General features: G+C 36.2%; 1 protein-coding gene across 4 annotated transcripts in view; it reads right to left on the minus strand.

Annotated features, from left to right (window-relative positions):
- The window catches only part of LOC121418369 (serine/threonine-protein phosphatase 4 regulatory subunit 3A-like), a 35,319-nt gene extending 13,409 nt beyond the window's left edge, over nt 1-21,910 (minus strand). For all 4 annotated transcript variants that reach the window (XM_041612200.1, XM_041612199.1, XM_041612198.1 and 1 more), the window contains exons 1-7: nt 21,622-21,910; nt 16,071-16,126; nt 9,319-9,417; nt 8,220-8,846; nt 4,504-4,647; nt 4,106-4,150; nt 2,808-2,924 (exon numbers count right to left, since the gene is read on the minus strand). In XM_041612200.1, coding sequence (XP_041468134.1) covers nt 2,808-2,924; nt 4,106-4,150; nt 4,504-4,647; nt 8,220-8,846; nt 9,319-9,417; nt 16,071-16,126; nt 21,622-21,781 — 1,248 coding nt within the window. In that variant the 5' untranslated portion in view covers nt 21,782-21,910. The remainder of the gene's footprint in view (nt 1-2,807; nt 2,925-4,105; nt 4,151-4,503; nt 4,648-8,219; nt 8,847-9,318; nt 9,418-16,070; nt 16,127-21,621) is intronic.
- Nucleotides 21,911-24,273: the final 2,363 nt, after the last annotated feature.

The following is a 24,273-nucleotide window of genomic DNA, read 5'->3' on the forward strand; positions in this document are numbered from 1 at the left end:
CCTCAACAACACTAAAAATGAATGTCATTCTCAATCTATGTAAAACAACATTGGGGAATACATTCATGTGGTATTGCATGGATAACTACTGCCATTCCACAACAATAACAATAATATGAGAATTATGAGTTTATGATTATGGTTCAGTGAAGAAAGAGGTGATTATACTGCAACATCGTATCTAAATGAAGACTAAGGAGATTAAAAGAGTCCTATTTCGAAATAACACACAAGATCTTTATTCAAAGATTACATACTATATTACCAGATTTATATATATAATTCAATACAACCTATATCAAGAGAATACTAATTCTACAGCTAAACAACACCTTGATATATAACGTTCAAAGTCAATAATTTGGAAACTGTAAGACTTTAAGGCCATTATATAAAGACAAATTATTCTGGAAAATCTTCTTAAATGTATTTGTCATTATTTATATCAGCATACATGTATGATGCCGTTTAAAAATTACACTTTCTCTAACAATAGTGACCTTCTACAAAACATCTGGGGTCCGTTTCAAAGAGCAACTTTATCATCATGGCAACTACCATGGCAACAGGGCTCAGTAGCCAATCAAAATCAAGGTTAGCATGGTATTTGCCATAACAGGTAAGTTACAACAGTTGTAACTCTTTATGAAACGGGCCCCTGGGGCCTGATTCATAAAACTTGTTACAATAACAAATTCGCATCAACAGTTAAAGGCTACCAAAATCCTTCAATGTTATTGGCTGATGATAAACTTGTTAAAAAAAATTGTATTTATTATAATATTTAACAAGTCTTCTTGAAATGGAACCCTAATGATATAACACATTCAAGTCCTATTCCTATCACTCATACATGTTTTCTGAAGTAAATAAGCATTTCCTTTTCATTACTATGAATGAGTAATTGGTGTGGTCTGGGCTTGATTGAAGGAAACAGTTGTTAACTCAAGCTCATCGATACCCTACAAGATGCTCAGCATTGTTTCAATATGTACGCATCTGACAAGAATAATAGGAGATTATACAGCTTGGGTCGACTCGAGTGCGGGGTTGTAGAGGGGTGACTGCTGGGGAAAGTAAGGAAACGAGATGCGGTCAAATACAGGACAGTCTGACTTGGGATTCTGGATCAAATCATGTGTCAGATCAGTGGTTTATACCTTGTTCCTACCGTCATAATTTACGCCAAGATTGAAACCGTGGTAGATATGTTGGAGTAATCGTAGTGATCGTGTCAGATCTTGATATCAGTTGTGGCAATCATCAATATTTTCGTCCGACAAGTTGTCAGATCAGAAGCACTGTTACTATAGCAACTGTCGGATAAAACAGTACTTGTCGGATAAAACGTCTGACAAGTCCTTTCATGAAACGCTCCCCAGTTGTGGCAATCATTTTTAGTGTAGAATTTTTTTTGCAGGCTTCATACTTTTTGCATCAGCTACGAAAGGCAAAGGGATTGCATGACGATAAGAATGAGGTATAAACAATTTCTCTTGAGGCCATCATTCTTTTTCATGGGTACTATAGTACAGCAAAAAGACATGTACAAATAAGAAAAATAAGGGCAGGCACAAAAAGGGCACATAAATCCAAGGCCAATCAGAGGTCAGAGGGGTATCAAGGCAATCAGAGGGGTATCCATGGACAGGGGTGGCCATGGATTCATTTCAGCCTCAGGCCCTGTTACATAAAAGATAAAATCACTTGTACAACTGTAGGTCTTTGGCAAGCCATGCACAAAAAGTTGCTATCAATCACAAATATCAATCATCATCTTTTTATGTAAAGGCTCTGTCACATTGTTCCTTGCATGCCTTGTACATGACTTTTGGATGACTATTTCTGCTACCCGCAGGTCATCTGCAGGTAGGGACAGTGATTTTCCTTTAAAAAAAAATTGCCTTTTCCGTTTCAGAAAAGCTTAAAATCCGTTTCAGCATGTCAGAAAACGACATTCTGTTTCCCCCATAGACTTTGTGTACATAAAAAATGACAATTCCGTATTTGTATCTGCCACTGTACCAACAACTCAGTAGAATCTGCTCTAATCGTATCAATGCGGGTACACAAAATACTTTGACCAACACATTTGACATGAATAAATCCTCACCTTTCACATTATAAGCATTATTTTACGGTTGAATGAAATTTCATTGATAATTTTTTTTATTTTTTTGGACATCGTTTCGAGCAGTCAACGATTTTGTCTTATCCGCCATTTTGGATTTCAAGACCGGAATATCGTGATGTTGCATCTTCAAATGTAGAGAGAAGCAACACATAACCATGTTGTTTAAATCAAACTATGTATGTGTGCATGTAAATGTTTTTGCTACGGACGACCCCGCCGTGCCGCCGGCCAAGTGCCGGGGCGAGTGGTGATGGAGTCAAGAGCAGTCAGAATATGTGGATTGTCATGATTGTAGTGAAGAGAGATCGTGTTTTGTGGCCATTTAATATTCGTTTTTTGTTGAGATTTTGGAGTAATTTCTGTTGCTGTTCTGTGTATTCTGAGGAAAAATATGTTTTCTGTGATTTTCCATTTGAAATGCCACCTTCTGTTTCAAAAGGCCATTTCCGTGAATTCCCCGATCGCGGAAAATCACTGTCCCTCTGCAGGCCACACGCATTGACAGTATCACGCCTGTATTTCACAGGAGGTTGCCTGCAGGAGCGAGCACTAGTCTGATTTGCCCAAATAATGTTGTGGGCGACTTGTGCCTGCAGTTCATCCGCAAGGCTTGCATGCGACAATGTGACAGGGCCTTTACACCGCCCACCCCTTTAGTAGAATATAGACTCACGTCTTCCGATGATGAACCTTCATGCATGATGAACTCCCTAACCATAGACGCATTGAATCCTACGACCAAGGAGAAGATGTCTATTGCTGCTTGCCTAACCTCTGAATCATCCATACCCTATAAATAAAGAAAATTGAATAAAAACATTGTTGCTTTTATAACAAGCAATTTATGTTGAAAATCTATCCTGAGCTGTTTTACATAAAGTAGAGTTATCGATTGAGGTGCTGATTATTACCACTGATTAAACACAAGAATCAATGAAATCAATCGAAACCAGCCCCATGATCCACTGAGCTTCATGTTTTGGGGCCCTAGACGTTTTCGATCTAATTGTAAGAGTAAGACTGAATATTATTTTAAACATAAATATTTTTTTTGTATAGTTTATGGATTCAAAATAATAAAAATTAATACAGTGATGATGCTAATAATAACAAAAACAATAACAAAACCCATTTTTTAGAAGTACATATGATAAAGTTTTGATATACAAGACAAAAAGAAATTTATCAAACAAACAAAAATATAGAAATATCATAAATAGAATGTCATCAGACTATGTAAGTAATCTCTTGTCTCAATCATAGTGTTGGCTTCTCTGCCTACATGTATAGGGTCTAATAAAACTTAATTTATATGTTAATCATTTTGCTCACATGCTAAATTATTTTATTGCACAGTGCCCTTTTCATTCATAATGCATCAATCTGGGCACGTGCTCACATTTAAGTATTATTTTTTTTATTGTTCTTATGAGCTCTACTTCTACCAAGGTTGACACTTCTTCTTGATTCTTTATTTGATTTTTATTTAATTTGTTATTATCTTCAACAACTGTGGGGGGGACCGGGGTTGGTTGGAGCGTGGGGTGGGTTGGAGCATTGTGGTTTTCTTTGACGCCTGTGAAATAGATTTTTTGCAGTGCTGCCCTCAGTTTGTTGCAATGATAATTCAACACTGTTGTATTATTAGTAGGGATCGATCGAGGGCAGTGTTGTATGAATTAGTTTTGCAGGCTTTGAAGAGGGTTGCGGTGTTTCAGCTTGCCCCATGTTCCAGCTGGCCCCGGTCTCCCCTACAGTTGTATTTTACAATTTTTGTGTTACATGCATGTTATGTTTGTAAAGTCACATGGATTGGAAAGGAAGACCTTCGGGTTATAGTTATTTAGTTAATCTTTTTCCTTTCCCGGCATCCATGTGACTCTCCTTATCCTATTGTTTGTATTTGTTGTATATATGTTTGATTATGCCGAATAAATAATAATAATAATAGTAACTTAAGACTCAACTCACCAAGACAACTTCTAGGGCAGGGAGAATACCTAAGCTTGATAACGTCTGAATATTGAAAAAAACAAAACAAAACAGAAATTACATAACAAAGCAAATAATATTACAATTTTGACATTCATGAGGAACAATCACAGCATAAAACCCAAGTACATTGAAAGTACTACTTTCATACAAAAAAAAGTTCTCAAAAAAGAACATCAGTTTGGATGTAACACAAGTTTGTTAGAATTAGAATAGAAATATTGTGCAATGCTTTATTTATGACTGTATCAATCCAAATCGAAATGAGTTGTAACTAAATTAATGTATCTAAATACATGTATTTTTGGTTTGTCGGGGGGAGGGGGAGTCATTTGACTAAATAAGTTTTTCAAAAAGTAACAAGAACATGTGCTCACCTTGAAGAAGCCTTCCCTGTTCTGACTATTCTGAGCAAAACAGCAGAATTCTTTGAGGAATAAAACAAGGTCTCTCCGCCTGTGGTTCTCCGTACTCTCACTGATGAGTTGTGCAAAGAGCTCGGGCAGGAATTTCTCATCGTCCTACAAAGTGGCAAAGCAACGGTATTGATTTGGTTCAAAAGGGTTCTTTACGAAGAGGTACGTATGTTTAATGGAATACTGATGAGCTCCTTCAACAAGTTTTCTCACACTGAAATGAAGTGTTGTACTGTGCAAACATCCCTTATTATCATGGTGTCCTTGACGATAATGGCTCAAAACTAACCATTACATGAATTTGCACATTAGACTTCATACATGTTCTGCCATCCCAATGAAAGAAGGAAGCAAGTGACATATTAACAAAATTATAGTTTTCAAATATTTGTATTTTACAATTTTACTTTCAAAGAAAAACATTAATCCTGCTATGAGATACATGTATGTATGTCTATTTAAAGGTCAAGTCCACCTCAGAAGAATGTTGATTTGAATCAATAGAGAAAAATCAGACAAGCACAATGCTGAAAATTTCATCAAAACCGGATGTAAAATAAGAAAGTTATGACATTTCAAAGTTTCGCTTATTTTTAACAAAATAGTTATATGAACGAGCCAGTTACATCCAAATGAGAGAGTCGATGATGTCACTCACTATTTCTTTTGTTTTTTATTGTTTGAATTATACAATAATCCAATTTTTACGAATTTGACGATTAGGATCTCCTTGCCTGAAGCACAAAATGTTTAAATAATGGAATTCCACGTGTTCAGGGAGGAATGAAACTTCATTTCAAATGACAATGACGAGAAAATAAAAATATTTCATATTTCATATAATAAAATACAAAAGAAATAGTGAGTGATGTCATCAGTTCCTCATTTGCATACCGACCGAGATGTGCGTGTAATTGTTTTGTGAAATGAAGCGAAACTTTAAAATGCCATAACTTTCTTATTTCACATCTGAATTTGATGAAATTTTCAGTGTCAATTTTTCTCTTTTTATTCAAATCAAGTTTTTGTTGGGGTGGACTTGTCCTTTAACTCTCATGCCAGTGCATTGGCATAGATCTATAAAATAAATGACAAGACCCATCTTACAGTAAATACACCTTTGTCAATTGTTGAATCCCGTTCCTTTACAAAGCAGTGAAGTATTATACTAAGAGTGAATTTACATGAGGTACAAATTTGACAAATTTTGTACAAGCTTGTAATGTACACATGTATGTATTGTCAATACAAGCATTTTGTTCAGATAATTGACATAATTGTACATTATCTAATACAAAGTAATTGAGTAACACCAGTAAGAATAAACAGGGCTGAGCCTCTAAGTGTGGCTTTCCAACACAATTTAAAAGATCCACTGTTAAATTTCAACTGGATTCAACAAGTGAACACCCAGCAGCTTTGCCAACATTCAGTAAATGTAATGCAATTATACAATCCAGTAGTAGTGTTAACTTTGTGACACTCTCTTTTGGACTAAATGAACATGTGAAAACAAAAATATAATTACAAATAATTTAGTTTTCTTAATAATGAAAAATAGGTTTCAATTATACTTGGTCAATAAGCCAGTTCGTAGTTCCTTTCTGCGCATGATCAAAAGATTCTACGCATGATCAGAAGAAGGTCATTTGCACTAAAGTGACATGGTGCTTTAAAATCTAATGAGATAAGCACCAACTTTGATGTCTTGATTATTCATATATTCTTTTGAATTGTCGTTTTCATTTACATCCACAAAAAACAACAATGCTTCCACGAACGACTAGTATTTCACAGTTTGTCAAGTACATTGTGCAACATGCTAAGATATGCATTCAAAGTAGGAATGCAACAAATACCTTCATTAAGCGTTCATTGGTGTGCTATTCTGGTCACCTGGTCTATTCAATTCCTTCATCCTGCTATGTAAGGCAAACTTACGTAATATCTTGCTTTGAAATCTGCCTATCATGATGAAAGAAGTGAAAGGTCATTTGACCAAAATTGCCCATGAAGTAATTACGAACTGGTCTATTACATGTACATAAAATATTTATAGCCTTGGTATAAATACCATTTGTACATGTACACAGCAGCACAATTACATGTTTTGTTTACTTTCAAACATGTATCTTTCCAACAAAAACATCCAAGACCCCAGGGGTGTTTCACATTTAGGAATGAAATGACGACATGTAATATGATAACGCAAAATGCAATCTTATTTATTAATACGCAGTACTGCGCAACCTCTTGGCATGATCTGACCAATGCGGTCATGCCTTTTACAACACATGCAACTACGCATTCAAATGTGATTTTAAGTCATCCTTAAATCTTTGTGAACTCCCCCCCCCCCCCGTTCATACATGTAAATACAATGTTCTGCACTGCAGCTTTTACTCCATGACATGTTTTCCAACATGCATGCTTCTTGTGATTAGGATATTTGGGCTTCATGCATGCACTGGCAAGAATATGATTCCATTAATAACCATTTTCTGGTCAGGATATTACTGCCTTTCTTCTCTTTCCAATCAATTCAGGAAAGGCATGGAAATTGATGCACTCTTTGCCAGGTTCCTAGAAGAATGAGGATGGTCTACCACAGTGCCCTCGGTAACTCATTTCCCCCAGTAATTTGCGCAGGATTTTACCCGATTCCCTAACCCATACCAAGCAGTGGTTTACAAATTCAATCAAAATTTCTAATGAAAATGGCAAACCAATTTGTATCACAATATGAAATATCATGAAAAGCAATGAATTTCAATGATGTAAATTTATCTGTACATGTAATTCCTGAAGTTGAGGTCAAAAAACTGCTTAGGACATCAAAGAAAAGGCATACATGTACTTGTTTTAAAGATAAAAAGGAAGAGTAAAGATTATCAAAACAATGGGTACAAGAAATGTACAGGAAAGTTGTATTGGATTATAATCGTAAAGTTCTATCAATGCCATGATGACACGTGAATGAGAATGAAAACCAACTAATTAGAGAAAACAGTCATTTGTAAATCTACAATATTCATATTTTGTGACTGAACAGTAAAAAAGACCTCAAAGATAACATTATGCAGGCACAATAATGTAAATCATGAATAGCTCCAAGGTTTGGATGGTTGACATTTATTGATGCAGGATTGGAAATTTCCCTCAAAATTGGAAACACACTTCACACAAGCTACCGTAAACTAAATTTAATGAATTGATAACCAATTAATTAAAAATTATGAAGACCACCTACAGGTGTATCACAGAAATGTATAAATACACGAACAAGGATAAATGATGACAAATACAAGTAACCATGGTGGTCAAATTATATGGCAGGTAACATTTCTAGATATTTCCACTCTCAAAGCACCTTTTTCTAAGTATAACAAAACTATTGGCTTACCAAGTTCTTGCACTTGAATATCCCACATCAGAATTTGGATCAGATGAAATATACTGTACATGTAATCTCTGTGATTTTGGAGCAATTGTTTTAACTTTCATATCATTGGAAAACTTTGTTCATTTTCAAATTGTGGCTAATCATGTGTCTAGTGCAGTGCTTTTACAATATTTTACAACCCACTATAACCTTGCAAAGATATAATCATAGCCTAATATATATCTTACATGAATATACACAAAAATATGAAAAACTGAATAAAAGGAAACATTACCTGAATCATATCTACAATGTCCACCTTGTTGAAGAAGACAAATGAACTAAGCGTTGACAACATGTTCTCCTCAAAGACAGAAGGTGTGGGCAGAATGACATCCTGAATGTACTGAACTCTGTAAGTCTGGTGGATTTTATTCAAAAGGTTTCTATTCGTGATAGGGATCACTTCATGGAAGTTCGCCTTTGAATTCAAATACTCCCGATGCCGCCGACAGTCCGTCGCATTGGGATCGTGTTCTAGACAGCCTACCACATCGTAGATAAGTTCGTCTGAAAACAGAATCTCGAGGAGCGACGTCTTATTGAGGAGTATGGTGTTCTTCATGATCTCGTAGAGATAATGTAAGCACTCCGTGTTGTTGTCAAGGTCCTCACAAATACAAAATAGTTCAATGAGTTTCCGAATGTAGTTCTCCTTCTCTATTGCTATGGCAAGCTTTTCCCGTTTGATGGGGGACTGCAAAGCACTGCTGAATAGCTCTGTTATCTCCTCCAGTTTGCTGATTTCACAAGGAGGTAGTTCGATAGGTGTGGCTGCTTCAGGGAGTTCCTCAAAGCGGTCTTCTTCGGATTCATCCACGACATCTTGCGTAATGTCAACCGATGGATCTTTCCCTTGAACCTGTCAAAAGTGGGGGAAATATGAATTTTCACACTGTACATCCAATCCACTGATGCTTTATTAGGAGCCATATATTATGCTTACATTAACTTTGCCAAAGACTGCAATAAATGATTTTTGTTCTGTTGATTATTCAAATCAAATACCAATTAGCAAAGTAAAATATTTTAACCCCATATTAAGTATAATGCCCATCAATAAGCTAGTTCAAACTACCTGTTTTAAATACCTTAATACAGCCTTTTCCATTAAAACTACCTTTCAGTATTAAAAAAAAACCTTTTAAACTACCCTCCTACATTGTACATGTATATACCTAGTTCACTGCATGATGCAATATTTTTCTAAACAAAATAACATTCCAATATTTTCCCCAGTCATTTATTACTTACTCCCAATGTAAATATTTAATCCAAAATACATTTCAACAGTGAACACATTTGAATCATTTTTTTCACTGAACTTGAATTACCTGGCAGATGATTTCCCAGATGTCATCACAGCCTGCTCTCTCTTGGAAACTAAGAGCCAAGTCATAATTGTCATTCTCTGACCAAACAATTAGAGTTTCCTGTCATTCAGAGAAACAAAAAATGGCAACAGATACTGTTGAAATAAAGACCAATGGAGGTGAAAAAAGGGAAAATGTGAAATTATATTATAAAATAAAATCCTTAGCTGTGAAATTAATTCACTTTTCACGTGAATCATATGCCCAGGATTGATGTTCAACTTCAAGTAGAGTATAATAAAAACAAAAAATAGGTGATCACATTCAGATGGAATCCAAAAAACCATTAAGAATTTTAATATATTAAAAAAAAAGCAGAAGATAAGCAATGAGGCATGAATATTCATGTGAAAAAGCAAATACCAATTACATGTACATGGGTATCTGGTGCTGCTTGCTTGACTGCTGATCAGAGCATGCAAGGACATGAAATAACCTGGATCTATGAATTAAACAAATATTTATCACGTTGCTCTTTATTCAAAGAACTGGACTAGCACAAAGTCCATGTTTTTTTCTTCTCCAGTTACAACCTGTGCCATACACTAACATTTACAATAATTTTTCATTCAAGACACATGTTGATATGTTACACCGGCATGTTTGTGAATGCTGCTCAGAGAGATACTTGTACACTGAAGAAATGACCAAGCAATTTTTGCTACAAACCTACCTGTATATAGTTTGTAATGAAAATAGATTTGTTTTTTATTGCTGTTATATGGCACAACAGTAAAATACTTGTGAGTTGTGATTCTGCATTAAATAGTAGGTCCATGATTTAATCATCAGTGAAAAAAGTATGTACTTTTCATGAAATGCTAGGAGCCAGGCTGGGCTGGATCTCAGAGATCGGCGAGATGGGGGGGGGGTATTTTCCCCAGGCCAAGAGGCCAAGGCAGGTTGAGAGCTAAACAGCAAAGATCGCAAGCTGTTATGTCTCAGAAAAAATGCCAAATAAAAAGCGAGATAAATATGACCATTTACCTCCATGCATGTACTGGGCTCTTATATTTTCCCAAATAACCCGACTTAATCGATCCTTTACATGAATTTTAGCCACATCGAACATCGGAAACGGCATTATTTTGGATTCAATCTCGACGTCTTCGTTTGAATTCTGAGTCTGATTTTGCCAAGCGGAACTTCAAGGTCAGCAACGCATTTGACTTCGTGTTTGCCGTATGTAATCTCTAATTTCGGCACATATAAAAAAAGAATATACATCGGAATGAGACCATAAATATGAGAATTCAAACGATGAAATCAGGATCAAGGCCGAAATAAAGCCATTCCTGATGCCGATCCAGGACCCGGTAATTTTTTGCTAAACCTTCTGGCCCAGGTTCAAGCCAGGTTTTCCTTCCGGGCATCAACATTATTTTCATGTGATTATGATCGTTACGAGAAGATGCCGTTGCTCTCTGGGCAAATCGAATTGAGACAAGAAAAACATGATCTCCAATATTTTATACATTTAAAGGTTTCTTTATTTCAGGGATAAGATAAATGCATACTCCCAATCCTTCTCAAATACATTGTACATGTAAGAATACATTAAAATGATATGAGGCTGGATTTAGATATTCATTTTCTTTTGTCAGACAGTCTAAATGCATTCATCTCGGAACTCAGGAACCATCTCAGGTCTGAAACCACTGGGATTTCATCCCGATTCCTGACAGGCTAATAATAGTTAGAACCTAGCGGGCACAGGGCAACCTTTCTCTTGAAATGTACGTGTGCAAATTGTGAGAAAGTAAATGAAGGGCTGCGACTACATTTACTAGTATGTATTTGTTGTTGATACATTGATTCACAAAATATGAATAAAACTATAAATCATCTTTCTCTCTTAGGGGAACATGTTTGAACTTGTTTTGAACTAGGTATAGAAAGTATTAATTTACACTCGATGACACACATACATGTAGCTGTTTATAATGCATGTTGAAACAAAATAAAGCAAACAAATGTGTCCTTGCTAAGTAATGGTTTGACATGATCTACAGACTACAGTGTTTACCGTATACAATATTATGTGGATGCTATCTTGCCATCACATTAAGCAATTAGATTTTTCACTCTATCTGAATCAAAGTTGCAGCTTGCATATTGGTACATGTACAAATCCCCTCATATCTTTCACAGGTATTACTAAAAATAAAAGAAAAGAAGAAAGACAGTAGGCCTATAACACCAAAATCATCATCACAATCATTAATTTCAGTCAGTATTTTTCTTCTGATGAAGGGTCACTGGCTCTTGTACCATGAAGACCGTCCTCAGGTCTTTCCACAAAGTCACGTCTTCACTATCCTCCTTGTTCAGAGCGAACATACTGCTTTCCTTCTTCACTGTACATGTTCTTTCCATGTAATCTTTGGTCTTCCCTTTCATGTTAGGCCATTTAATTTGAGATTTCATGCTCTTTTCATAGGTTCATCAGTCCTTCACGTTTATAATTTCGTGGAGCTCAATAAATCGCTCTCCTTATTTTTTTGAGGAGCTCAATTGAGCTCCTCAGAATCGCTCTCCGTGAGGAGCTCAAATCAATTCATTACAATACATGTATGATAAATTGTAGATTTTTCTTAACATTATATGCAATAGCTGTGTTAGCTATTAATTAATCCATGGTGAAACTAGAAACTAGGCCTGGGTCACGTCAATACGTTTACAAGATGTCGTACGCGCTCCTGCTAAAAAAAAAAAAAAATGGAAAAAAAAATTGCTAAAATTTCACATTTTACATCTTTAAATCCATGAAATGGCCTTTTTTCCATAATTCTGCACTTGAAATTCCTTGAAATTACTTTGATTTAGTTGAAAACTATCAGAAAAATGAAGAATATTCACCTCTTTCCTGACTCTGATTTGAACTTACCTCGGTAAATATTGTAGTCCCACATGTGGACTTCCATGGTGCTGCCACGAAAATCTATATATGGGACTACATGGGACTGCATTGTTTACCGAGTTTAAATTAAAATCAGAGTCGGGAAAGAGATGAATATGGTATTCTTCATTTTTCTGATAGTTTTCAACTAAATCAAAGTAATTTCAAGGAATTATGGAAAAAGGAAGGCCATTTCATGGATTCGAACATGTGAAATTTTAGCAATTTTTCTTTTCATTTTTTTTTAGGAGCGCGATTTATTGCTTTCTTTCTTTTTTTTTAGGAGCGCGGTAGGAGCGCCGGCGCGATCGCGATGAAGGTCTGGTTCATCTTCCCTACTCAACATCAAACATTTTTCACATCATGGCTTTTTTTTTTTTGAATTACTTCACATTCTATGTTTCTGAGCCATTGTTGCTGGTCTGACACAAACCTTACCTTCTACCAGCTAGGATCGAAGCCATTTCAATGAACTTTATTCATCCAAATCTACTAAGCCTGAGTCATATCGATTATTTTGAAAACCGGTGTTCGACAGCTCTAATTCGATCGAACATCGATGCATCGAATATTGAAGGCGGGGAAAATTTAATCTTGTTTTTGCGTCGATGCGATGCGCTTTGCATATGCACTACTACGCACTGACGATATGCGCTGGCGTTGGCCGGGTGAGCGTTGCACAAGCAGATGACAGAGCAAAGTTCGTTTGTATTTTCCATGATCACAAAACACACAAAAAAGGCCGGGGACCAAAGCAGAATTCTTCCAAAATATCTTCAACAATGATATTTGCAGATGACAACATATAAGTTTAAAATGAAACAATGATAAAGACATGAATCACGCAGAGTCGATCCGAATGATTTTCGGTCGACTAGCATTCGCAGTCCATTCACCAGCCCCGTCCGCAGCTCCGTACACTCACTCTCCCGAAACGACAGGCGTGCTTGACGTCAGCGCCAGCAAACAATTGCAATCAACGGAGAGCGCTGTAACTTGCCTGAGATTGTGTAGTTGGATCCAAAATGAGCTCCAAATAAATTTATGGGAATAAATACGTAATTTTCTCTGGATGGTCATTTGAATTGCTATTCAATGCTGATATAACGATTGTGAGGAAAGATTGTGGAATATGAGTTATGACGATGTTCGAGAATTAATCCTGATAATGACAATCCAGTTTTTTAGACGCAATTGAGCATGCGATCAAAATAAATACGAATGTTTCGAATCGAGCCCTAAATTCATCTAAATTATTACGATTTAACAAGATTTTATGGTCATACTAAGAATATTGACGATGTCAGCAAAGTATGTTATGTTCATATGGAAGAAATAATACTGGGATTATTTCTATTGTTATTCCATCTCTGGACGTCTCCTCCAAGCTCCGAGAAAATAAGCACAATGCGCATGCGTGTTTGATGACGTATGACATATTTTCCCATTCATGAAATCAGAGCCCAAAGTTGGGCACAAACTAGCTTCAAATTGATGGGAAAAAATATCAAACGCAATTTTCTCTGTTTTGTCATGTAAAATGTTATTATATGGTGATATTACGAACTTGAACAGAGTTTTTGCATGTAGACAATGTTCGAGAATCAATCCTGACGTGATGATTATTTTTTTTTAGACAAGTGCACTAGCTCGACTCAAGAAGTCAAGTCGATCGTCATGAGATGTCCGCCATTGAAAATTGAAACGAAATACAAACGTTTCACATCAAGCTCTAAATTCATATTAATGATTATCATATGCAAATTATTGTTAAATATTACGATTAAATAATGTTCTATGGTCATGATTTTAATATTGTTCATGAAAGCAAGATTTATTTTACGTTGATCGCGTCAATTTCCGGCCATTTTCTGGTTTGATTAAAGAACAGTACTGCGCATGCACGATCGATGGCCATGCATGACTTCCATTCATGAATTCATCGTGCATAAATTATCTCGGCACGAGCAGACGAGTAAGACTCGAACTATGATCGAAATAAACTTCAAATTAATGGTGAATAGCATCATAATTACTCATTCGGTTTCATTTTGGGGGCAATAGAAATCAAGTAAGTAGTAGTAAAGTTGGACATTACTGATATTTTGATGATTGATTGTGTAAACCAAACGAATCGGCCGGCCGACGTATTTTTTATTTTTTTTTTTCGATGCACCGATTTTGCAAAATCTGCACCGGTGTTCGATGACATCGATCGAACACCGATTTTAAAATCGATTCGACTCAGGCTTAAAATCTACACCTTCTTGCTTCATCCACCAGACCACCACCACTGATGACCGTATTTCCAAGACGATCTCCAACTAAACCTATCCTATCCCCATTCTAAAAATCTCACATGTGCATCTCTCTTTCCTCTTCCATCACTCCATTGCTAATCTCCCTGGAATTCTCGAATTCAAAACTCTCTGCTATTTTGTTGATGATTTTCTTCATCTTCACTTCTGGGGCCCATCTTACAAAGAGTTGCGAGTGATCCTATCAATCGCAACTATGTTAAGCCAGCAAAGTCTACTTACAAATGCATGTTTGTTCAAACAATGTTCTAAGTATGAATGTATATCCATAAATTCATTTCTTTCTTGACAATTTGGTGTGTTGTTCTTTGTTTTCGTAGGGCATTTTGCATATTTCCTGTATAAAAAAATGACACTTGATGGATTTCAGTAGTTATGATTGTTTGCATCAAAATTACAGCCTTCATTTCTTTTCCTTTGTTTTTTCTTTTGTACATTACGCGTCTATTTTCACAAAAAGATATATATAGGGACAGTGATTTTCCGTTTCAAAAAATGGCCTTTTCCGTTTCAGCACGTCAGAAAACGGAAATTCCGTTTCCCCATAGACTTTGTACACACGGAAAAGTGACAATTCCGTTTACACATTGAATAGCAAAATCACAGCGCATACACTCGCACTGGCCAAAATTTGTATCTGCTACTGTACCAACAACACAATAGAATCAGTTCTAATCGGATCTATCGGTGTATTTAATATTTCAAACTGATTTAGCATGCATACATCCTCACCTTTCACATAATTAGCATTATTTTACGGTGAAATTAAATTTCATCGATAATTTTGGGGTTTTTTGGACATCGTTATCATCAGTCAACGACTTTCGCCAATCCGCCATCTTGGATTTTAAGACCACGATATCGTGCTGTTACATCTTCAACGTAGAGGGAAGCAACATATGACCGTGCAGTTGAGCGATGTGAAGCTCAACCCCGCCGGCGCGGGCGCGGGGTACTATCGAGTGTGCTGATGTCGAGAGCAATCACAATGTGTGAATTGTCATGATTGTAGCGAAGTGAGATCGTGTTTTCTGGGGTTTTGTGGCCATTTAATATTCTCATTTTGTTGTTATTTTGGAGTAATTTCTGTTGCTATTCTGTGTATTTTGAGGGAAAATACGTTTTCCGTGATTTTCCGTTTGAAATGCCACTTTCCGTTTCAAAAGGCCTTTTCCGTGAATTCCGTCCGTTTTCCGCGATCGCGGAAAATCACTGTCCCTAAATATATACGTACTGTACATCCTGGTGATATGAAAACGGGAAAGCTAATTGTGTGACACACTGATGATTTCTTTCGCATTTTAATTTACAATTATTGAAATGATGATTTAATGTGTTTCATAATGAATAAATCTAGGATTTACATTGATCTAGTGGGGAAAAGGGATAAATGATATAATGAAAGGAACATTTACAACCAACAAATGTTCAAGCATTCTTCTGATTTTTTTTTTTTAAATAACAGATACCTAAATCACATTTAAAGAGTTATTTACCTGTTGCTTCTGGTATGCTGTGTCTGGTTGAATTTTGGATTCCAACAGGATAGAACCTATAAAAAAAAGGAAGATAAACAAAGAGAGCTGATCAACAACAAACCCTTAGCTTACTGTCCATGCCCTCAGCGCATGTTGTCCCACATCATAAATTAAAATTCACTGTATATGGAACAGCCATCAGTGCCCATTGAGAGACCTGAGCCCCGTCATTTTAAAAAGAGTTGTAATTAATCCAATCAATCGCAACTATGGAAAGCCAGCAAAGTCAACATATAAAATGCATGTTTATTAAAAAAAATATAGATATGAATGTATATCCATAAATTTATTGATTTCTTGACAATTTGGTGTGATCTCCTTTGTTTACAAAGGACATTTTGCAAATTTCCTGGAGAAAAAATTATGACACTGACGGATTTCCATAGAGTTACGATTGATTCCATCAGTCGTAACTCTTTGTAAGATGGGGCCCACGCCTGCAACATGAAGTTTGATGAAAAAAAGGACATTTCATTTCTTCACATCCATGATGTCCATCTATAATCTTTATTTCCTTGAAAGTATTTTGATTTAGTTGGAAACTGCCAAGAAAATAAAGAATATTCTCTCTTTTCGTGACTCTCAATGATTGATCAGTTGATGTTAATCTTTAGACTACTAACATCAATGTGTACATGTGGGAGAGGATCACTTTCTGCCTTTCTGGCACAGCTAACAAAAGTTTGTTTATATTTTGGCTTTAAAATACATTTTATTCCAACTGATAAAACAAATGATATTATTAATTTTATACTGATTTGATGAAGAAATTAAAGAAGGAATTCAATGAGTCAAGAATCAAGAGTCTCAGATTAATTAATATTTCAGCATCAATACGCTGAATTCCACTTCTTAAAAGTTACTGTTACTAAATAATTAGCAGTTTAGCTGTATGTCAGTCGTAGCAATGTCTTCAAACAAAATTATATAGTGAGTGTGATTTGAAATATGATGCGACTTTGCAAGAGGAAAAAGGTGCTCCCATGACCAACTCCATTAATGTTGTCATATTTTTTCATTGATGTCTTTGGGGAAATCTGAACGCTAATTAATCAGTTCATGGAAATGATGTTGCACCTTCCCCCAAAGGGACTGACAATGACACACAGACATTTATTCAGTCATGAAAAAGGGTTTTTGTACAGAATGCCAAGAATTTTAATTCTTGGCATTCTTGGTTTTTTTTTAAAAACTCATTTGCCCTTTTGAATCCTGATTTAAAGATAAATGCCAGTTGTAGGGGAATATAAATCAAGTAAGTAGTAAGTTAAGATTATTTAAGAAAGACATTACTATTTATTTTGATGACTGTAAGTACCAACGAAACAGCCGGCCATATTTATTTCCTTCACACTCATTTTTTTTTGATGCACCGATTTTGCAAAATCTGCACCAGCGCTTGATGACATTGATCGGACACCAATTTTAAAATCGATTCTGTTCAGGCTTATTTTGGATATCATTCTGAGCAGTCAACGTCTTTTGCCTCCACGTCATTTTTATATCATGCTGTACATCTTCGAATGTAGAGGGCAGCAACAAACGGCCGTGTGCTGCCTTCTACGTTAGTTGGTACTTTGCTAAAATTGAGCTTGCGATGTATTCAGTCGAATGGAGTCAAGTGCAGTCACTATGTTTGTATTGTCATGATTATAGCCAAGTGGGGGTGAGATCATGTTTTGTGGCCAGTACATGTAAGACAGTAAGTATTCACATTTTGTTGAGATTTTGGAGTAATTGCTGTTGCTGTTCTGTACAGTTTGAGGAAAAAAACGTTATCTGTGATTTTCCGTTTGAAAATCCACTTTCAAAAGGCCGTTTCCGTGAAAATCGCGGAAAATCACTGTGTCCCTATATAATAGCGGGTATTATCAACAACGAGAAAAAAGGTTATCATTATTGTGAAGTGGCAAAAACAAGCGAATATCGATGAGACTAGCGATAAAGACTTCATAACAGCCCTACATGTACTAATCATATTTGTGCTCAACCGTTAAAACCAGGACTTGACCAAAGATGGGACAGTGTTTGTGGTAGCGACATACTATACTTCTCATAAAGCAATATGTCAACAGTGAAACACGATTTTCGTCTGTGCACTAAGGGAACAGGTATGGGGTAATCCACATTTTCAGCCCATTTGACAAGTTCTGTAAGTAGCGACAGTTAGTGTAGGAATATTCAGGGTGAGACAAATCATTGACAAACTACATGTATGTATATCGTACACACAATATAAAATCTGTGACAATCAAGTGGCAATATCTGATGTCTTTGTGATGATTCACTTCATCGAAAGGGAGGATGAATTTTTCCCAATTACCATCTGCTTGTGGAATGTCCTGCCTACAACAGTGGTTTTGGCTCCAACTGAATCTTTCAGGAGCCACCTGGAAACACTCACCCTTGGTTAGCTCTCCAGTTGACATGCATCTTTTTACTTGCACTATAGTTTAGTTTTGCAGTCCTTCGTGTTTATAATTTCGTGGAGCTCAATTAATCGCTCTGCTTATTTTTTTGAGGAGCTCAATTGAGCTCCTCAGAATCGCTCTCCTTGAGGAGCTCAAATCAATTTAATACAATACCTGTATGATAAATTGTAGATTTTTCTATATATGCAATAGCTGTGTAGCTATTAATCAATCTGTGGTGAAACTAGGCCTGGGTCAATGTGTTTACAAAATATCACGCTCCTGAAAAAAAAATAATTAATTTTTTATTTAAATAAAATTTCATATTTTACATCTTTAAATCCATGAAATGGCCATCTATTATTTCATAATTCCTATAAATTATTTTGATTTAGTTGAAAACTATCAGAAAAATGAAAAATATTCACCTCTTTCCCGACTCTGATTTGAACACTCAGTATGTAGTTCCACATGTAGACTTCCATGGTGTTGCCATGAAAATCTACATATGGGACTACAATATATACCGAGTTTAAATTCAAAACGGAGTCGAGAAAGAGGTGAATATTCTTCATTTTTCTGACAGTTTTCAACTAACTCAAAATAATTTCAAGGAATTATGGAAAATAGATGGCCATTTCATGGATTCAAATATGTAAAATGTGAAATTTTTGCATTTTAAAATAATTCTTTTATTTTAATTTTTTTAGGAGCCCGATTTTTTGTTCTCATTTTTTTTTAGGAGTGCGGTAGGTTTACCGGTCACCTAGTAAACCAATGAAATGTCAAAGCTGTTTTGTCCAGGGTTCGGAAGAGTAGTAGTCCACTAGGAAAGACTTCCATATGTCCCCTCCACTAATTTTAAAAAATACTTCTCCAAAACCCCCTTCTTTCGTTCTCTTTTTTTTCTTCTTACTTCTGGATTTGAACCTCTCGCTGCTGATCGAGGCATCTTCTGTCTGTCGCCTTACTCACTGAGCTAGCAGGAATTGTTGAAAGCCATGGTTTTCATAACGGTTATCGTGTGTGTGTGTACTTGAGTTTTGTCAGACGTGTATCAATCAGATACGATTATTTACGTCTGGGACCTACCTTTAACGTCACCATCCGAAAGACGTGACCAGGGCTCGAACCTCTGCATCGATTTGTAACTTTCCCACAGCTTGGATTACAGGCGCACGCACAACGCCCATTATCAACCGATATTACGACTAGTCTACTCTCCAAGAGTATTGGGTATTTATTTTTCTGAATAAATAAACCGATGCCATTGGGTATTACACACGCTTGAATTTTTGACGAAATAAAGCCATATTTTGGTATGTATCCAACTTTTCCTTCTTAAATCTCTTAGATAAATGTTCGATAATTCTTGATAAACCTTCTCCATTTTTTTTTTTTATTTTAGTGGAGGGGACATATGGAAGTCTTGCCGTCCACTATTCAGCAGGGGATTAATTTAATTCAGGACATTTAAAGGGGATATAACTAGCAAAATGCTACAAGTAGCGCTAATATGTGTATATGTAGTAGTACTAGCAGTAACAGACCCATCATCGCCCCAAAACTTCTCAGGAGATCGACATGGTCAGACTCGAGTCAAGGGGATACACCAACTGAACAAACCGACCCCAGCATTCCCTCACTGCACCGCGGAGATCGATTATCGACGCAAAGAGGAATCGCATGTAAGATTACATTTTACTTGCATCTGTTCAACGTCGATGCAGTAACCATCTCTGCCGGCAAGGAGTTCCAGTTATTTACAACTCTGGCACTGAAATTATTTTATCTAACATCCAGTCTGCTTCTCTTCACATAATTATTGCATGGATGTCTATGTGTTGTCTGAGTTGTTGCAGATGACCTAATTTCAACCTCATTGATGTCTCCATGCCCCCAAGAGCAAAACCTCACTGAATATCACCAGGAGCTAAACATAGAGGAACAGAAGATCCTGCGTCCAGGACCGAACCTCGTTTAACCTTATGTACATGTATGTACATATGTAAGATACATGTACTTAAGATTGCTCAAATATTCACAAGATTTATACATGTATCACAGCTTTGAAATCAACCGTATATGTATACTTGAATCTGAATTTACTTTTATGTCAAATAAAAGTAAATTTTGATTCAAGGATGATTAAAAAAAGTTCTATTGTTTATTATTTTATCAATCTTGGATAAAGGACTGTAGAAACCTGAAGATACTACTTTTGAAGTAAGCTCTTAAGGAACCATCATGAATGTTTACATGTGGAACGCACAGAGGATTTGCCTGAGAAGTTGGTGGAATCTTACATTCTGTCAAGAAAATATTGATAAAATATCATATTGGAATTAATCTCTAAATGGAAGTAAACAAAGGCTCAAAATAATTTCCAACCAGCAGATGGTAAAACTGAACTTGTAAAAATACAATATTCATTCTGCATACACTGTATTTTGACAAACTTTTTATGTTCATTCTAATCCGACTTCACATCACAACATGCTTGACCAACATTATTTTTTTAAGAACCATGATGAAAATTCGCTGATATTTACACCACCATTTTGGCTTTTATTTGAAACATTTGATTGTGTAATCCCAATTGACCAATCAAACGCCAAACAATCAAAACATTGCATGCTTTCAGTTTCGATTGTCTGGCTTGCTGATTGGTTAAACGATTGCAAAATAGATTTCCATGAAAAAAAAGAGCAAAGAAGACGGTGGCGTAACCATTTAACGAGAGATTAACCTCGCATTGGCGATAATATTTACTCTCCATGCGTATCCAGACTATGCACAATTGAATGCACATTTGCCATTGCACTTAAATTTAATCATTGCCATTGAATATATTTTGAACAAAAAACAATTGAATGACATGTGGATATGGGTAATAAATGGACACTGCATAGATAGTCAGACATTTGAACCAACTGATAACAAGCCTAAATAGTTTAGAGCCAGCGCAATAGCCAAGGGCGACCCACTGCTACGACACCGCAGCTCAGGATTACGGGCGTTTGGACGGGCCCATCATCCCCTCCAGCTCTGGCACTGGCTCTTCGCTCCATAGCGATACGTGATAGACGTTTACGTACCATCGGTTTCCGAACAAACTAGCAAACACATCCCATTCAGACGATCCACCAAACATGATGATACATGACCAGTCCCCCTGTCATCCCATTGTCGCTCATCATTAAGAACATAAAGCTTTACTCTTCTCCTGGTATCTGACATTTTGGACGACAAATACATCACAGTTCCACCACAAAATTTGATTCAACAGGGGACTTTTTCATGTCGATGTACGGCGTACAAATGACGATAAACACTTCATACGGCAGCCATCTTGGTAGGCTTTTTACATAGCCTGACGGGTTTCCCGCTCTAATATCTGAGCACTTGTCAAAGGTCAACGTTACTACAAAGCCTTTCTCTGCGGGAAGTTTGAATTCAAGAAATTTCAATCAAATTCGTAAGATATCAATATAAAATAACGAGGTACTACTAAAGTCAGACCTCATGAGAGAAAATTTGAGTTTCAAAACCTACTACAATATTTTGTTAGAATTTGACAATTATTCCCAATCTTCATTCCTTTCGAACTGGGCCCCATTGCCCCCCCCCCCCTCAATAAAAAACATGAAATGAAAAAAAAAAATCAAATTCGAATTGTACAAAATAACCTTTAATTAGTTTGTATTTTTTCATGTAATAATACAGCAAACCCCACCACCCACCACACAATCATCACGGCTTTCACGTACCGCCACCGTCACCACCACACCACCCACCGTACCTGAACACACCTGCATGATTGAGGCAGGGCTGATTGAGGATACACTCACTGTACTGGGGGACGAATTTGCCCCCCCCCCCCGTGGAAAATCCTAGGTAGGCCTACGCCGCTGGATACACTTCCTCATTGGCGGCGGAAGCAAAAAAAAATTAGGGGGGGGGGCATCTGAAATTTTGGGATGGACGCAGGAAACAAGCAAAAAAAAAGGTTATCAGCCAAAATTAATTTTTTTTGACAAGCAAAAAAAAAAAAAAGAAGTTATCAACAATAGATTTAGGGGGAACCACCTCAAAAAAGGCAGCTTCCACCGCCTATGGTATACACTGCCTCCTGATTTAAAGCGTCAGCCTAAAATACTCATCCCCCCTCCGACCCCCTCATAACTAAGGGGGGAAAATCAATATAATATAGGCCTATCATGTTTTCTTCTTCTTTAACATATCACCCATATATCATCGTGCTGATCATATTTATTATCATAATTTAATTTGCTGTGCCGGGTATTCAGTTTATATCTCCATCATGTTGTGACTGTAACAGAGCCCGAAATAAAAAAAAAATGCGATCCACACTGATAGCATTAAAAATTATAGGTTCATTGTATTTGCTAAACTTGAAATTAATTCCTCTTATCGACTTAGGTTAATAATTTCATAATATAGTCATGTTGTCTTCTTGATATCCTCTTCCTTCTTTATTTACATTTTACGCATTAGGTTACAGACCCCTTCATGTCTTTCCTCCCCCATTTTTTTTTTTGGGGGGGGGAGGGAGGTAAAGCAGAAACACGCTATGCCATAATGCTAAAGTTTGTTTAATAAAATATCATGATCAATCGTGTCGAATGCCTTTGATAGATCTAAAAACACACCCACACAAAATTGTCCACTGTCTATTGCACTGCCAATAGTATTTACAAAAAACGCCCTTACACAAATTCTTTCGAAAGCCGAACTGTTGTGGAATCACTATTTTAAAGTGGAAGGAATTCATTAAGTCTTTTGTACACTATTCTTTCAAGAAACTTTTAGAATATGGGTAACAAAGCAATAGGTCTGTAATTCACAATGTTTTTACGGTCATTCTTTTGAATACTGGGATTACTTTAACTATTTCAGTTCTTCCGGGGCAATACTTTGAATCAAAGACTTATTGAAAATATCACATAGAGGATTAACAATGCAATACAGTTTTTAATGACTTTTGGAGAAATATCATCAGAGCCGCACGCCTTTGTAGAAACATGATTAGAAATTTTAGGAACATACGTTGAGTCGAAAATACAAGGATGGGGAGTCATTGTGAACTGACCACTCTTTGTATGATATTTGGAAAAGAGAAATTTCTTTGCTTATTTTAGAAGGCAAATCAATAAAATATTTACTTAAATATTCTGCTTTTTGTAAATCTAAATGTAACAATAACCCATTTATGATGTGGTATGTTGCCTCCCAATTAGCAATTCATTAATATGCGACCAGGTCTTATAGTGAGCAGTTCGAAAAACTTTGTCATAATAATTCTTCTTACTTTGTCGAACAAGATTCATAAGCAAATTTTTATAATCAACGTACTTTTTCCAATCAATCTCACTTTGATTTTTGATATATGTATAATAATTTTTTTCTTTTTGAATGGATTTCAGAAGAACAGTCAATAATCCACGGCCGCGTTCAGTCTTACATTGTATTCTTAAATACCTCTTAATTCAATTAAAGGGAAATGTAAATTAACTTTAGGCCTAATGGTATAACATAAGAAAAGGAGAGTGGGGATGTGACATCATCAGCCCACCTGATTAATATTTTTGAAGACATGCCTGGAACTGTTATAGAAGTCAAAATTATGACTCGCTGTGCTCTCAGTACGCTGGGGAATAGCTGCTCAAAGAAAAGGATTTTTTTTTCTCTTCCTGTTCGTTCTATTCAAGCTACCTTATGTGATTGGC

The sequence above is a fragment of the Lytechinus variegatus genome, chromosome 7 (assembly GCF_018143015.1).
Source record: "Lytechinus variegatus isolate NC3 chromosome 7, Lvar_3.0, whole genome shotgun sequence".
Classification (NCBI taxonomy): Eukaryota; Metazoa; Echinodermata; class Echinoidea; order Temnopleuroida; family Toxopneustidae; genus Lytechinus; species Lytechinus variegatus.